Raw genomic sequence first — 15,000 nt, forward strand, 5'->3', positions numbered from 1 at the left:
TTTGGAGATCGTTTGAAACACAAATCTCAGTCAAGATTCAGTCAAGAGCACAGACTTACAGTGTGTTGTGTCCGGGGGTTTTCTACGTTGATGTCTATGGTGGAATTCTTCTCCGAGCTTTAATCCAGGTTCTGAGTTTGTTCGGAGTTTATCTCGAGCCCCACAGAGTGTTTCATGTGTGTCTCTTCTGTGTGAAACTCACCTGTCGTGCTCCAGTCTGTGCAGGTGAGACCCTGTCACCCGACCAGAGTCCTCTCCTCTGCCTGGACCTGGTCTACATCTCAGTCCTGCTCCAAGACCTCGGATTCAAACCAGACTCCCAGCTCAAGGTCCGTCTCAGTCCTGGTTTAGTCCTGGTTCAGTCCTGGTTCAGTCCTGATTTAGACCTGGTTTAGTCCTGGTTTTTAGTCCTGGTTTTTTAGTCCTGGTTTAATCCTGGTTTTTAGTCCTGGTTTAATCCTGGTTTTTAGTCCTGGTTTTAGTCCTGGTTTTAGTCGTGGTTTAGACCTGGTTTTAGTCCTGGTTTAGTCCTGGTTTTAGTCCTGGTTTTAGTCCCTGGTTTAGACCTGGTTTAGTCCTGGTTTTAGTCCTGGTTTTAGTCCTGATTTAGTGCTGGTCCAGTCCTGGTTCAGTCCTGGTCCAGTCCTGGTCCAGTCCTGGTTCAGTCCTGGTCCAGTCCTGGTTCAGTCCTGGTCCAGTCCTGGTCCAGTCTTGGTCCAGTCCTGGATCAGTCCTGGTCCAGTCCTGGTCCAGTCCTGGTCCAGTCCTGGTTTAGACCTGGTTTTAGACCTGGTTTAGTCCTGGTTTTAGTCCTGGTTTTAGTCCTGATTTAGTGCTGGTTCAGTCCTGGTCCAGTCCTGGTCCAGTCCTGGTCCAGTCCTGGTTTAGACCTGGTTTTAGACCTGGTTTAGTCCTGGTTTTAGTCCTGGTTTTAGTCCTGATTTAGTGCTGGTTCAGTCCTGGTCCAGTCCTGGTCCAGTCCTGGTCCAGTCCTGGATCAGTCCTGGTCCAGTCCTGGTCCAGTCCTGGTCCAGTCCCGGTCCAGTCCCGGTCCAGTCCCGGTTTAGACCCGGTTTAGACCCGGTTTAGACCCGGTCCAGTCCCGGTCCAGTCCCGGTTCAGTCCTGGTCTTGTTTGTGTTGCAGTTGTCTCGGTGGATCAGGGGGGTGGAGACCAGTTGGGCTTTGGGAGCGACATTCAACTACATGAACCTCTGATGCTCTTATTGTGAAAGGACAGACTCTTATTGTGAAAGGACAGACTCTTATTGTAAAAGGACAGACTCTTATTGTGAAAGGACAGACTCTTATTGTGAAAGGACGGACTCTTATTGTGAAAGGACAGACTCTTATTGTGAAAGGACAGACTCTTATTGTAAAAGGACGGACTCTTATTGTGAAAGGACAGGTGTATTATTTATCCAATCAGGAGGCAGCTGTGAGCCGCGCTGGAAGCTGATTGGTCGGTTTCTACGTTTAAATCCTGTAAATGCGATTTTCTGAAGTTTCAAATCTCTATTTTTAATCGAAGGAGTAAAATCGTGTTTGGACGGTTGTCATGACGATAAGTGTCCGTCAAACCACAGTGACAGTGTTTGTGTTTCATTAAAGCCTCAGACTGGAACTTTCCTCATGAGTGTTGTAGTTCTCCAGAGCGGTCTTCACCTCAAGACTGTGTTTTTATGGTCTTGGTCTGGTCTCGGACTCAACTGCGTTTGGACTCGGTCTGGTCTCGGACTCGACTGCGTTTGGACTCGGTCTGGTCTCGGACTCGACTGCGTTTGGACTCAGTCTGGTCTTGGACTCGAGGTCTTGAACTCAAGGTCTGATGCTTGTCAAGTGTCAAGAACACACTAATCAAGACCAAGACCAGACCCAGACCACAGGGTCCTGAGACCAGGACAAGACCTCTGAGGGTTGAGACCGAGTCCAAGTCCCATGGAGACGAAATCCAGGCCATTTTTGTATTTTTCTACATTTACTTGTATTTGACTTTTATTTTGTCACATTTATATCAATGTTTTTATAAATCTGTCTCCAGTTGATCTGATTAAAGTTCCACAAATTGGAACAACTTTATCACCAACAACAGAAGAAAAGACCAAGACCAAGACCAGACCGAGTCCCAGACCAAGTCCAAACGTGGTTGAGTCCAAGACGAGACCATAAAAACAGTGTTGAGATTTGTGCTTTCAAAACCAAGACGGGACTCGAGTTCTACGACACGACGACCCAAAGTTCCGTTTATTCAGTTTATTCAGTTTTGTGTAAATTTCCAGAGGACGAGTTTCTCAAACTGTGGGTCGGGGTCTAAAAATGTCCCAGAGTGTTTCAGAGCAGAACAGTTTATTTGTTTTATTTTAAGTTTAAATGAAATTTAATCAAATGGAAACAGATTTATAAAAACACTGATAAAAATGTGACAAAATAAAAGTCAAACACAAAAACACGTGAAAATAACAAAGACACTCTGGGTTTGGTCTCAGTGGGACTTGGTCTTGGACTTGGTTTTAAAAGTCTTGGTCTTGTCTTGGTCTCAGGTCCCTGTGGTTTTGGTCTTGAAAATGAACTCCAGACTACAACACTAACCCTGACCTCTGACCCCTGACCTCTGACCCCTGACCTCTGACCCTGTCTCTGGAGTTTGAAAAATTCAGTGATTTTTTTATTTTTTTTGGGTTTAAAACAAGAGAAACTTTTTAATGTGAATTTAAAATGTTTAATAAAAGTTTGACACAAAATGAAAAGTGTTTTTCTGACACACACACGAGAGGGCCCCTGACACACACACGAGAGGACACCTGACACACACACGAGAGGGCCCCTGACCACACACGAGAGGGACCTGACACACACACGAGAGGGCACCTGACACACACGAGAGGGCACCTGACACACACAAGAGGACCCCTGACACACACACGGGGAGGGCACCTCACACACGAGAGGGCCCGTGACACACACACGAGAGGAACCTGACACACATGAAAGAGCACCTTACACACACAAGAGGACACCTGACACACGAGATGGCCCCTGACACACACACACGAGAGAGCACCTGACACACGAGAGGGCACCTGACACACACGAGAGGGCACCTGACACACACAAAAGGGCACCTGACACACACAAGGGCACCTGACACACACGAGAGGGCCCCTGACACCACACACGGGGAGTGCACCTGACACACACGAGAGGGCCCCTGACACACACGAGAGGGCCCCTGACACACACACGAGAGGGCCCCTGACACACACACGAGAGGGCCCCTGACACACACACGAGAGAGAGCACCTGACACACACGAGAGGGCACCTGACACACACGAAAGAGCACGTGACACACATGAAGAGCACCTTACACACGAGAGGCACCTGACACACACAAGGCACCTGACACACACACGGGAGCACCTGACACACACGAGAGGGCACCTGACACACACAGAGGGCCCCTGACACACACACGAGAGGGCCCCTGACACACACACGAGAGGGCACCTGACACACACGAGAGGGCCCCTGACACACACAAGGGCACCTGACACACACGAGAGGGCACCTGACACACGATGACCTGAGAGACCACACGAGGGCACCTGACACACACACACAGAGGACACCTGACACACGAGATGGCCCCTGACACACACACACGAGAGGGCACCTGACACACACGAGGGCCCCTGACACACACACGAGAGGGCACCTGACACACACGAGACACACACGAGAGGGCCCTGACACACACAAGGCCCACTGACACACACGAAGGGCACCTGACACACACGAGAGGGCCCTGACACACACACGAGAGGGCACCTGACACACACAAGGGCACCTGACACACACGAGAGGGCACCTGACACACACGACAGGGGCCCTGACACACACACGAGAGGGCACCTGACACACACGAGAGGGCCCTGACACACACACGAGAGGGACCTGACACACGAAAGAGCACGTGACACACGAGAGGGAACCTGACACACACGAAGAGGCACTGACACACAAGATGGCCCCTGACACACACACGAGAGAGCACCTGACACACACAAGAGGGCCCCTGACACACACGAGAGGGCCCTGACACACACTCGAGAGGGCCCCTGACACACACACAGATGGGCACCTGACACACACGAGAGGCACCTGACACACACGAGAGGCACCTGACACCACACGAGAGGCCCTGACACACACACGGGAGGGCACCTGACACACACGGGAGGGACCTGACACACACGAGGGACCTGACACACACGGGAGGGATCTGACCACACACGGAGGGACCTGACACACAGGAGGGACCTGACACACACGGGAGGGACCTGACACACACGGGAGGCCCCTGACACACGAGAGGGCCCCTGACACACACGAGAGGCCCCTGACACACACACGGGGAGGCACCTGACACACACACGGGGAGGCACCTGACACACACGGGAGGCACCTGACACACACGGGAGGGCCCCTGACACACGAGAGGGCCCCTGACACACACGAGAGGGCCCCTGACACACACACGGGGAGGCACCTGACACACACGGGGAGGGACCTGACACACACGGGAGGGACCTGACACACACGGGAGGCACCTGACACACACGGGAGGGACCTGACACACACGGGAGGTTCTGTTGGGGTTTGGTTCTGGTTCTGGTCGGCAGGGGGCGGTGCTCTGTGGCCGGTGTGAGGGTCCAGTCTGCGCCGCTCTGTCCGGGTCTCCTCCTGCGTGGATCCTCCGGGAGAGTCGAGTCCCGGAGCCGAGTCCCGGAGCCGAGCCCCGGACAAACGGACCGGACCGAACCGGAGCGCGGATTCCCCGGGACAGACGCGACCGGAGCCGGAGGTGAGAAACCAACGCAACTTTCCAAAAACCTCCTTTAAAAGTGTCTTCCGTGTCTCAGTGGACCGTCCCCGTGTCTCCGGGTCCCGCGCGCAGACCCGGACTCTCTCCGTCCGGTTCTGGTCCGGTTTTGGTGCAGTTTTGGCGCAGTTTTGGCGCAGTTTAACTCTTTTGTTCTCGCGGCGCTTTCCCGTTCCCATGGTGAAGCTGCCTGATCTCGCGAGACCTGCGCACGGACTCCGTGTTTCTGCGTCCTCTCGCGAGACTCCGGCAGTTTCTAAATCTGTGACCGAAAAACGGAAAAGTTTATTTTTTTATTTGGACAAAACTTTAAAGTTTAGAACCAAAAACCCGCGGAACCGGAGAGTCCAGCTGACACCAGGACTGGACCAGGACTAAACCAGGACTAAACCAGGTCTAAACCACGACTAAACCAGGTCTAAACCAGGTCTAAACCAGGTCTAAACCAGGTTTAAACCAGGTCTAAACCAGGACTAAACCAGGACTAAACCAGGTCTAAACCAGGACTAAAACCAGGTCTAAACCAGGACTAAACCAGGACTAAACCAGGTCTAAACCAGGACTAAACCAGGTCTAAACCAGGTCTAAACCAGGTCTAAACCAGGTCCTAAACCAGGACTAAACCAGGTCTAAACCAGGTCTAAACCAGGACTAAACCAGGTCTAAACCAGGACTAAACCAGGACTAAACCAGGTCTAAACCAGGACTAAACCAGGACTAACCAGGACTAAACCAGGACTAAACCAGGACTAAACCAGGACTAAACCAGGTCTAAACCAGGACTAAACCAGGACTAAACTCTGACAGTTTATTTTTTTGTGATGTAGTTTCTATAGTTTTTGGTGAAATATTTAAATACAATAAATTTATATATTTTTTTCCTTCAGAGAAACAAACGTCAGAGCTGCTGCAGCTCCTCCCAGTGAAGAAGAAGAAGAAGAGGAGGAGGAGGAGGAGTGTGACTCCCTGTAGGAGACACCAACACAACAGCAGACTGAGCTCAAGTCCCTCTGCGCTCTGATTGGCTCCTCCTCCCTGCGCTCTGATTGGTTCCTCCTCCTCCCTGTGCTCTGATTGGCTCCTCCTCCTCCCTGTGCTCTGATTGGTTCCTCCTCCTCCCTGTGCTCTGATTGGCTCCTCCTCCTCCCTGCCTTCTGATTGGCTCCTGCTCCTCGCTGCGTTCTGATTGGCTCCTGCTCCTCGCTGCGTTCTGATTAGCTCCTCCTCGCTGCGTTCTGATTGGCCGGGCAGATGGAGGCGGAGCATGTGACTCGTTTGAGGGCGGAGTTTGACAGGTGTGACTCTCGGGGCTCGGGGTTTTTGGACAGGGACGCCCTGTCGACCCTGTGCCAGCGCCTGCACCTGCCCCCTTCGCACCTGTCACTGCTGCAGGAGCGGCTCCTGGGCCCCCCCCACGCCGAGGGACAGGTGAAACAGGTGAGACAGGTGCAGCAGGGGGCGGAGTTACAGAGTGAACCTGTCACACTTTTAGTCTCAGAGCATCAAACCCGACTAAAGTCCGACCTGAGTCCAACGAAGACTCATCAGACTCAGGTCAAACTCAGGTCGACTCAGATCAGACTCAGATCAGACTCAGGTCAAACTCAGGTCAAACTCAGGTCGGACTCAGGTCAGACTCAGGTCGGACTCGGACACATCAGTGATAAAACATTTGAAATGTAAAATGAAAACAGTTTCAGGATTTTTCAGTCTGAACTGATTTTTAAACGTGTGACAAAAACCAGAGACACGAGGAGAATCTGCTGAGACTCTGAAGTGTCAAAGATCAGACTTAGACCCAAGTCCAGACTGTGCTGAGACTTTTCCACACAAACTGACCTGGAGCCAGAGTCTGTGGAGCCCAAACACGACCGTGAACACTTCCTGTTTGTGTTTTTCAGGTGAACTTCGAGGATTTTAAACACGGTTTCGTGGAGCTTCTGTCCACAGACCTGAGCACCTCCGACGACGACTCCAGCTACTTACAACCAGGTACTGGACTAGACCTGGACTAGACCTGGACTAGACCTGGTTTAGACCTGGACTAGACCTGGACTAGACCTGGACTAGACCTGGACTAGACCTGGTTTAGACCTGGACTAGACCTGGACTAGACCTGGACTAGACCTGGACTAGACCTGGTTTAGACCTGGACTAGACCTGGACTAGACCTGGACTAGACCTGGTTTAGACCTGGACTAGACCTGGACTAGACCTGGACTAGACCTGACCTGGTTTAGACCTGGACTAGACCTGGTTTAGACCTGGACTAGACCTGGACTAGACCTGGACTAGACCTGGTTTAGACCTGGACTAGACCTGGACTAGACCTGGACTAGACCTGGTTTAGACCTGGACTAGACCTGGACTAGACCTGGACTAGACCTGGTTTAGACCTGGACTAGACCTGGACTAGACCTGGACTAGACCTGGTTTAGACCTGGACTAGACCTGGACTAGACCTGGTTTAGACCTGGACTAGACCTGGTTTAGACCTGGTTTACCTGGACTAGACCTGGACTAGACCTGGACTAGACCTGGACTTTTTAGACCTGGACTAGACCTGGTTTAGACCTGGACTAGACCTGGACTAGACCTGGTTTAGACCTGGACTAGACCTGGTTTAGACCTGGACTAGACCTGGACTAGACCTGGTTTAGACCTGGACTAGACCTGGTTTAGACCTGGACTAGACCTGGACTAGACCTGGACTTTAGACCTGGACTAGACCTGGTTTAGACCTGGACTAGACCTGGTTTAGACCTGGACTAGACCTGATTTAGTCCTGGTTTAGTCCTTGTTCAGTCCTGCTCTAGACCTGGTTTAGTTCTCGTTGCAGTCGTCCCGGAGATGAGCCCAAAGTTCGTTAAAGGTTTGAAGCGTTACGGGCGCCGCTCTCGACCCGAGAGACCGGACCAGGACCAGGACCAGGACCAGGACCAGGACCAGGATCACGACCAGGATTACAACCGGTCTACAGAGGGACTCCGCGGGGCCAAACTGCGAAGAGCCACGTCTCTGGAGAGCATCGAGGTACGAGTCAGATCCCCGTGTGTCAGGTGCCCTCCCTCTTGTGTGTCAGGTGCGGTCCTGTGTGTCAGGTGCGGTCCTGTCGTGTGTCTGGGTTCAGGGTGGAGTCTCAGGAAGTGGTTTAGGAGGAATGTGACTCCAGCTTCAATTTTCTGCACATTCTGAATGAGTCCTGGTCTAGACCTGGTTTAGTTCTGGTTTAGTCTTGGTCTAGACCTGGTTTAGTTCTGGTTTAGTCTTGGTCTAGACCTGGTTTAGTTCTGGTTAAGTCCTGCTTTAGTCTTGGTCTAGACCTGGTTTAGTTCTTGTTTAGTTCTGATCATGTGAAATGTCTCAAAAATGGTGTTAAAAGACACAAAATTCAGTTTTTATGGAGAAGCCAGAGACCAGAGACCAGAGACCAGAGACCAGACCAGACCAGACCAGACCAGAGACCAGACCAGACCAGACCAGACCAGACCAGAGACCAGACCAGACCAGAGACCAGAGACCAGACCAGACCAGACCAGAGACCAGACCAGAGACCAGACAGACCAGAGACCAGAGACCAGACCAGAGACCAGACCAGAGACAGACCAGAGACCAGACCAGACCAGAGACCAGACCAGAGACCAGACCAGACCAGACCAGACCAGAGACCAGAGACCAGACCAGACCAGACCAGAGACCAGAGACCAGAGACCAGACCAGACCAGAGACCAGAGACCAGACCAGACCAGACCAGAGACCAGAGACCAGACCAGACCAGACCAGAGACCAGAGACCAGACCAGACCAGACCAGACCAGAGACCAGAGACCAGACCAGACCAGACCAGACCAGACCAGACCAGAGACCAGAGACCAGACCAGACCAGAGACCAGAGACCAGAGACCAGACCAGACCAGAGACCAGACCAGACCAGACCAGAGACCAGAGACCAGACCAGACCAGACCAGACCAGAGAGACCAGAGACCAGACCAGACCAGACCAGAGACCAGAGACCAGAGACCAGAGACCAGACCAGACCAGACCAGACCAGACCAGACCAGAGACCAGAGACCAGACCAGAGACCAGACAGACCAGACCAGAGACCAGAGACCAGAGACCAGACCAGACCAGACCAGACCAGACCAGACCAGACCAGACCAGACCAGACCAGAGACCAGACCAGACCAGACCAGACCAGACAGAGACCAGACCAGACCAGAGACCAGAGACCAGAGACCAGACCAGAGACCAGAGACCAGACCAGACCAGACCAGACCAGAGACCAGAGACCAGACCAGACCAGACCAGAGACCAGAGACCAGACCAGAGACCAGACCAGAGACCAGAGACCAGACCAGACCAGACCAGAGACCAGAGACCAGAGACCAGACCAGACCAGAGACCAGACCAGACCAGAGACCAGACCAGACCAGACCAGACCAGACCAGACCAGACCAGAGACCAGAGACCAGACCAGACCAGACCAGACCAGACCAGACCAGACCAGAGACCAGACCAGAGACCAGAGACCAGAGAGACCAGACCAGACCAGACCAGACCAGACCAGACCAGACCAGAGACCAGAGACCAGACCAGACCAGACCAGACCAGACCAGACCAGAGACCAGACCAGACCAGACCAGACCAGACCAGAGACCAGACCAGACCAGACCAGACCAGACCAGAGACCAGACCAGACCAGACCAGACCAGACCAGACCAGAGACCAGAGACCAGAGACCAGACCAGACCAGAGACCAGAGACCAGACCAGACCAGACCAGACCAGAGACCAGACCAGAGACCAGACCAGACCAGACCAGACCAGAGACCAGAGACCAGACCAGACCAGACCAGAGACCAGACCAGACCAGACCAGACCAGAGACCAGACCAGACCAGAGACCAGACCAGACCAGAGACCAGAGACCAGAGACCAGACCAGAGACCAGAGACCAGAGACCAGAGACCAGACCAGACCAGACCAGACCAGACCAGACCAGACCAGAGACCAGACCAGACCAGACCAGACCAGAGACCAGAGACCAGACCAGACCAGACCAGAGACCAGACCAGACCAGACCAGAGACCAGAGACCAGACCAGACCAGAGACCAGAGACCAGAGACCAGAGACCAGACCAGACCAGAGACCAGAGACCAGAGACCAGACCAGACCAGACCAGACCAGACCAGAGACCAGACCAGACCAGACCAGAGACCAGACCAGACCAGACCAGACCAGAGACCAGAGACCAGAGACCAGACCAGAGACCAGACCAGACCAGACCAGACCAGACCAGACCAGACCAGACCAGAGACCAGACCAGACCAGACCAGACCAGACCAGAGACCAGACCAGACCAGACCAGACCAGAGACCAGACCAGACCAGAGACCAGACCAGAGACCAGAGACCAGACCAGACCAGACCAGAGACCAGAGACCAGACCAGACCAGACCAGACCAGAGACCAGACCAGACCAGACCAGACCAGAGACCAGAGACCAGACCAGAGACCAGACCAGACCAGACCAGACCAGACCAGACCAGACCAGACCAGACCAGACCAGACCAGAGACCAGAGACCAGACCAGACCAGACCAGACCAGACCAGACCAGAGACCAGACCAGACCAGAGACCAGAGACCAGAGACCAGAGACCAGAGACCAGAGACCAGACCAGACCAGACCAGAGACCAGACCAGACCAGACCAGACCAGAGACCAGAGACCAGACCAGACCAGACCAGACCAGAGACCAGAGACCAGACCAGACCAGACCAGAGACCAGAGACCAGACCAGACCAGACCAGACCAGAGACCAGACCAGACCAGACCAGACCAGAGACCAGACCAGACCAGACCAGAGACCAGACCAGACCAGACCAGACCAGACCAGACCAGAGACCAGACCAGACCAGACCAGACCAGACCAGACCAGACCAGACCAGACCAGAGACCAGACCAGACCAGACCAGACCAGACCAGAGACCAGAGAGACCAGACCAGACCAGACCAGAGACCAGAGACCAGAGACCAGACCAGACCAGACCAGACCAGAGACCAGAGACCAGACCAGACCAGACCAGACCAGACCAGACCAGAGACCAGACCAGACCAGAGACCAGACCAGACCAGACCAGAGACCAGAGACCAGACCAGACCAGACCAGACCAGACCAGAGACCAGACCAGACCAGACCAGACCAGACCAGACCAGACCAGACCAGACCAGACCAGACCAGAGACCAGACCAGACCAGAGACCAGACCAGACCAGACCAGACCAGAGACCAGACCAGACCAGAGACCAGACCAGACCAGACCAGACCAGACCAGACCAGAGACCAGACCAGACCAGACCAGACCAGACCAGACCAGACCAGACCAGACCAGACCAGACCAGACCAGACCAGACCAGACCAGACCAGACCAGACCAGAGACCAGACCAGAGACCAGACCAGACCAGACCAGACCAGACCAGACCAGACCAGACCAGACCAGACCAGACCAGACCAGACCAGACCAGACCAGAGACCAGACCAGACCAGACCAGACCAGACCAGACCAGACCAGACCAGACCAGACCAGACCAGACCAGACCAGAGACCAGACCAGACCAGACCAGACCAGACCAGACCAGACCAGACCAGACCAGACCAGAGACCAGACCAGACCAGACCAGACCAGACCAGAGACCAGAGACCAGACCAGACCAGACCAGACCAGAGACCAGACCAGACCAGACCAGACCAGACCAGACCAGACCAGACCAGACCAGACCAGACCAGACCAGACCAGACCAGACCAGACCAGACCAGACCAGACCAGAGACCAGACCAGACCAGAGACCAGAGACCAGACCAGACCAGAGACCAGACCAGACCAGACCAGACCAGACCAGAGACCAGACCAGACCAGACCAGAGACCAGACCAGACCAGACCAGAGACCAGACCAGACCAGACCAGAGACCAGACCAGGTCCAGGACTTGGAGCAGGTCTGAGGCTGGTGCAGATTTACAGAATTCCTGAGGCTGAAATCCTCTGAAGAATCTGCTCCTGACTCCAGTGTGAGGAGCGGCTCTGGTCCTGAGCTCAGACCTGGTTCAGTCCTGGTTTAGACCTGGTTCAGTCCTGGTTAGACCTGGTTCAGTCCTGGTTTCTGCTGTTTTTATTTTCATTTTAATGATTCTTTCTTGTATTTTTTTGTTATTTTACTTTTGGAGATTTTTCCAAAGTTTTTTGAGTTTCTGAGTCTCAGCTGTTTGGGAAGGTCTACTAAGGTCCTCTAAGGTCTTCTTAGGTCCTCTGAGTTCCTCTGAGGTCCTCTGAGGTCTTGTGAGGTCTTCTGAGTTCCTCTGAGGTCTTGTGAGGTCTTCTGAGTTCCTCTGAGGTCCTCTGAGGTCCTCTGAGGTCCTCTGAGGTCTTCTGAGGTCTTCTGAGGTCCTCTGAGGTCCTCTGAGGTCCTCTGAGGTCTTCTGAGGTCCTCTGAGGTCCTCTGAGGTCTTCTGAGGTCCTCTGAGGTCCTCTGAGGTCCTTTGAGGTCTTGTGAGGTCCTCTGAGGTCTTGTGAGGTCCTCTGAGGTCTTGTGAGGTCCTCTGAGGTCCTGTGTGTTTGGAGTGTAACTGTTGGTGATGTTTTTGGGGCAGAGCCTGAAGTCAGATGAGGAGCGCCCCCTACAGGAACAGGAACCCCCCCGAGGTGAGACGCTCCTGAAACTCAAGTCCTCATCCAAACTGAAACTGGATCAAAACCAGATCCTCAAAACCAGATCCTCATGTTCCTCAGGTCTGAATCTAAAAACGTCCCACTGACAGAACAGAGCAGAACCTTTAGAACCTTTAGAACCTTTAGAACTTTTAGAACGTTTCCTGAATGTGTTTAGAACGATGTGGAACTGCATCAGAACAAGTGTAAGAGACACAGACTAGAACACACATGGACCTGGTTTAGACCTGGTTTAGACCTGGTTTAGACCTGGTTTAGTCCTGGTTTAGTTCTGGTTTAGTCCTGTTTTAGTCCTGTTTTAGTCCTGGTTTAGACCTGGTTTAGTCCTTGTTAAGTCCTTGTTTAGACCTGGTTTAGTCCTGGTTTAGACCTGGTTCAGTTCTGGTTTAGACCTGGTTTAGACCTGGTTTAGTCCTTGTTTAGTCCTTGTTTAGACCTGGTTTAGACCTGGTTTAGTCCTGGTTTAGTCCTGGTTCAGTTCTGGTTTACACCTGGTTTAGTCCTGGTTCAGTTCTGGTTTAGACCTGGTTTAGTCCTGGTTTAGACCTGGTTTAGTCCTGGTTTAGTCCTGGTTTAGTCCTGGTTCAGTTCTGGTTTAGACCTGGTTTAGTCCTGGTTTAGACCTGGTTTAGTCCTGGTTTAGTCCTGGTTTAGTCCTGGTTCAGTTCTGGTTTAGACCTGGTTTAGTCCTGGTTTAGTCCTGGTTTAGTCCTGGTTTAGTCCTGGTTCAGTTCTGGTTTAGACCTGGTTTAGTCCTGGTTTAGACCTGGTTTAGTCCTGGTTTAGTCCTGGTTTAGTGTGTGTTGTGTGTGTGTGTGTGTGTGTGTGTGTTGTGTGTTTGTTCTCAGTGACTGTGTGTGTTTCAGGAGAGCAGCAGGGGGCGTCGTGCACAGGACGAGACACACAAGAGGGACGAGAACGAGACGCTCAGGTGAGACAAACGCACCTGTCCCCACCTGTCCTCATCTGTCCTCATCTGTCCTCACCTGTCCTCACCTGTCCCCGCCTGTCCCCACCTTTCCTCACCTGTCCTCACCTGTCCTCACCTGTCCTCACCTGTCCCCGCCTGTCCCCACCTTTCCTCACCTGTCCTCACCTGTCCTCACCTGCCCTCACCTGTCCCCACCTTTCCTCACCTGTCCTCACCTGTCCTCACCTGTCCCCCTCGCTCTGTCCCTACCTGTCCTCACCTATCCCCACCTGTCCTCACCTGCCCTCACCTGTCCCCCTCGCTCTGTCCTCACCTGTCCTCACCTGTCCCCACCTGTCCTCACCTGTCCCCACCTGTCCCCCTCACTCTGTCCTCACCTGTCCTCACCTGTCCCCACCTGTCTCCCTCGCTCTGTCCTCACCTGTCCTCACCTGTCCCTACCTGTCCTCACCTGTCCTCACCTGTCCTCACCTGTCCCCATCGCTCTGTCCTCACCTGTCCTCACCTGTCCCCACCTGTCCTCACCTGTCCCCGCCCGCTCTTTCTGTCCTTGTGTGTCCCTCCTCTCCTTATTTGGTCGTTGTCTCTGTCTCAGGATGTCCTCTGGAGGCTGCAGGACCAGGACCTTCAGGAGAGAGTCCTCTGCTCCACCCCCCTGCGCCCCGCCCCGGTCAGTCCTGCTCCGGTCCCGGTTTAGTCCTGGTCCAGTCCCGGTTTAGTCCTGGTCCAGTCCCGGTTTAGACCTGGTTCAGTCCCGGTTTAGTCCTGGTCCAGTCCTGGTTTAGACCTGGTTCAGTTCCGGTTTAGTCCTGGTCCAGTCCCGGTTCAGTCCACTTTAAATATAATTACACAGAGGAGGGACCTAGGGCTGTCAGTCTCAGGTGTGGGCGGGGCTTAGGGCTATCAGTCTCAGGTGTGGGCGGGACTTAGGGCTGTCAGTCTCAGGTGTGGGCGGGGCTTAGAGCTGTGTGTCTCAGGTGTGGGCGGGGCTTAGAGCTGTGTGTCTCAGGTGTGGGCGGGGCTTAGAGCTGTGTGTCTCAGGTGTGGGCGGGGCTTAGAGCTGTCAGTCTCAGGTGTGGGCGGGACTTAGAGCTGTCAGTCTCAGGTGTGGGCAGGGCTTAGAGCTGTCAGTCTCAGGTGTGGGCGGGGCTTAGAGCTGTCAGTCTCAGGTGTGGGCGGGACTTAGAGCTGTCAGTCTCAGGTGTGGGCGGGGCCTTGCACAGGTGTGAAGGTGGTGGGAAAATGGCCACCCTGATCTCAGGCTGTGGATTCTTAACCTGGATCGATACTTCAAATACTACAAATACTACAAATACTTCAAATATTATAAATACCACAAATACTAATAATACTACAAATACTACTGCTGATAGTACTGAGGAGAGGAGCCCTGAGTACTTTTACACAAAGGTCTGTACTACTACTACTACTACTACTACTGCTACTACTACTACTACTGCTAC

General features: G+C 53.6%; 2 protein-coding genes across 7 annotated transcripts in view; both read left to right on the forward strand.

Moving 5' to 3' along the window:
- entpd6 (ectonucleoside triphosphate diphosphohydrolase 6) overlaps window positions 1–2,163 on the forward strand; it is a 21,242-nt gene extending 19,079 nt beyond the window's left edge. For all 5 annotated transcript variants that reach the window (XM_055162402.1, XM_055162398.1, XM_055162399.1 and 2 more), the window contains 2 exons: window positions 217–329; window positions 1,146–2,163. In XM_055162402.1, the coding sequence (XP_055018377.1) occupies window positions 217–329; window positions 1,146–1,217 (185 nt within the window). In that variant the 3' untranslated portion in view covers window positions 1,218–2,163. The remainder of the gene's footprint in view (window positions 1–216; window positions 330–1,145) is intronic.
- Window positions 2,164–4,706: 2,543 nt separating this feature from the next.
- The window catches only part of ninl (ninein-like), a 41,014-nt gene continuing 30,720 nt past the window's right edge, over window positions 4,707–15,000 (forward strand). The window contains exons 1-7 of one of the 2 annotated variants that reach the window (XM_055162396.1): window positions 4,707–4,862; window positions 5,768–6,317; window positions 6,782–6,872; window positions 7,720–7,913; window positions 12,528–12,579; window positions 13,473–13,537; window positions 14,133–14,207. In XM_055162396.1, the coding sequence (XP_055018371.1) occupies window positions 6,132–6,317; window positions 6,782–6,872; window positions 7,720–7,913; window positions 12,528–12,579; window positions 13,473–13,537; window positions 14,133–14,207 (663 nt within the window). In that variant the 5' untranslated portion in view covers window positions 4,707–4,862; window positions 5,768–6,131. Of the gene's footprint in view, window positions 4,863–5,767; window positions 6,318–6,781; window positions 6,873–7,719; window positions 7,914–12,527; window positions 12,580–13,472; window positions 13,538–14,132; window positions 14,208–14,779; window positions 14,948–15,000 lie in introns of those variants that run through there. The other variant, XM_055162397.1, reaches the window with a different exon arrangement.

Source organism: Boleophthalmus pectinirostris, unplaced genomic scaffold, assembly GCF_026225935.1.
Source record: "Boleophthalmus pectinirostris isolate CB_2022bp ecotype Guang Dong unplaced genomic scaffold, ASM2622593v1 HiC_scaffold_5, whole genome shotgun sequence".
Lineage (NCBI taxonomy): Eukaryota > Metazoa > Chordata > Actinopteri > Gobiiformes > Gobiidae > Boleophthalmus > Boleophthalmus pectinirostris.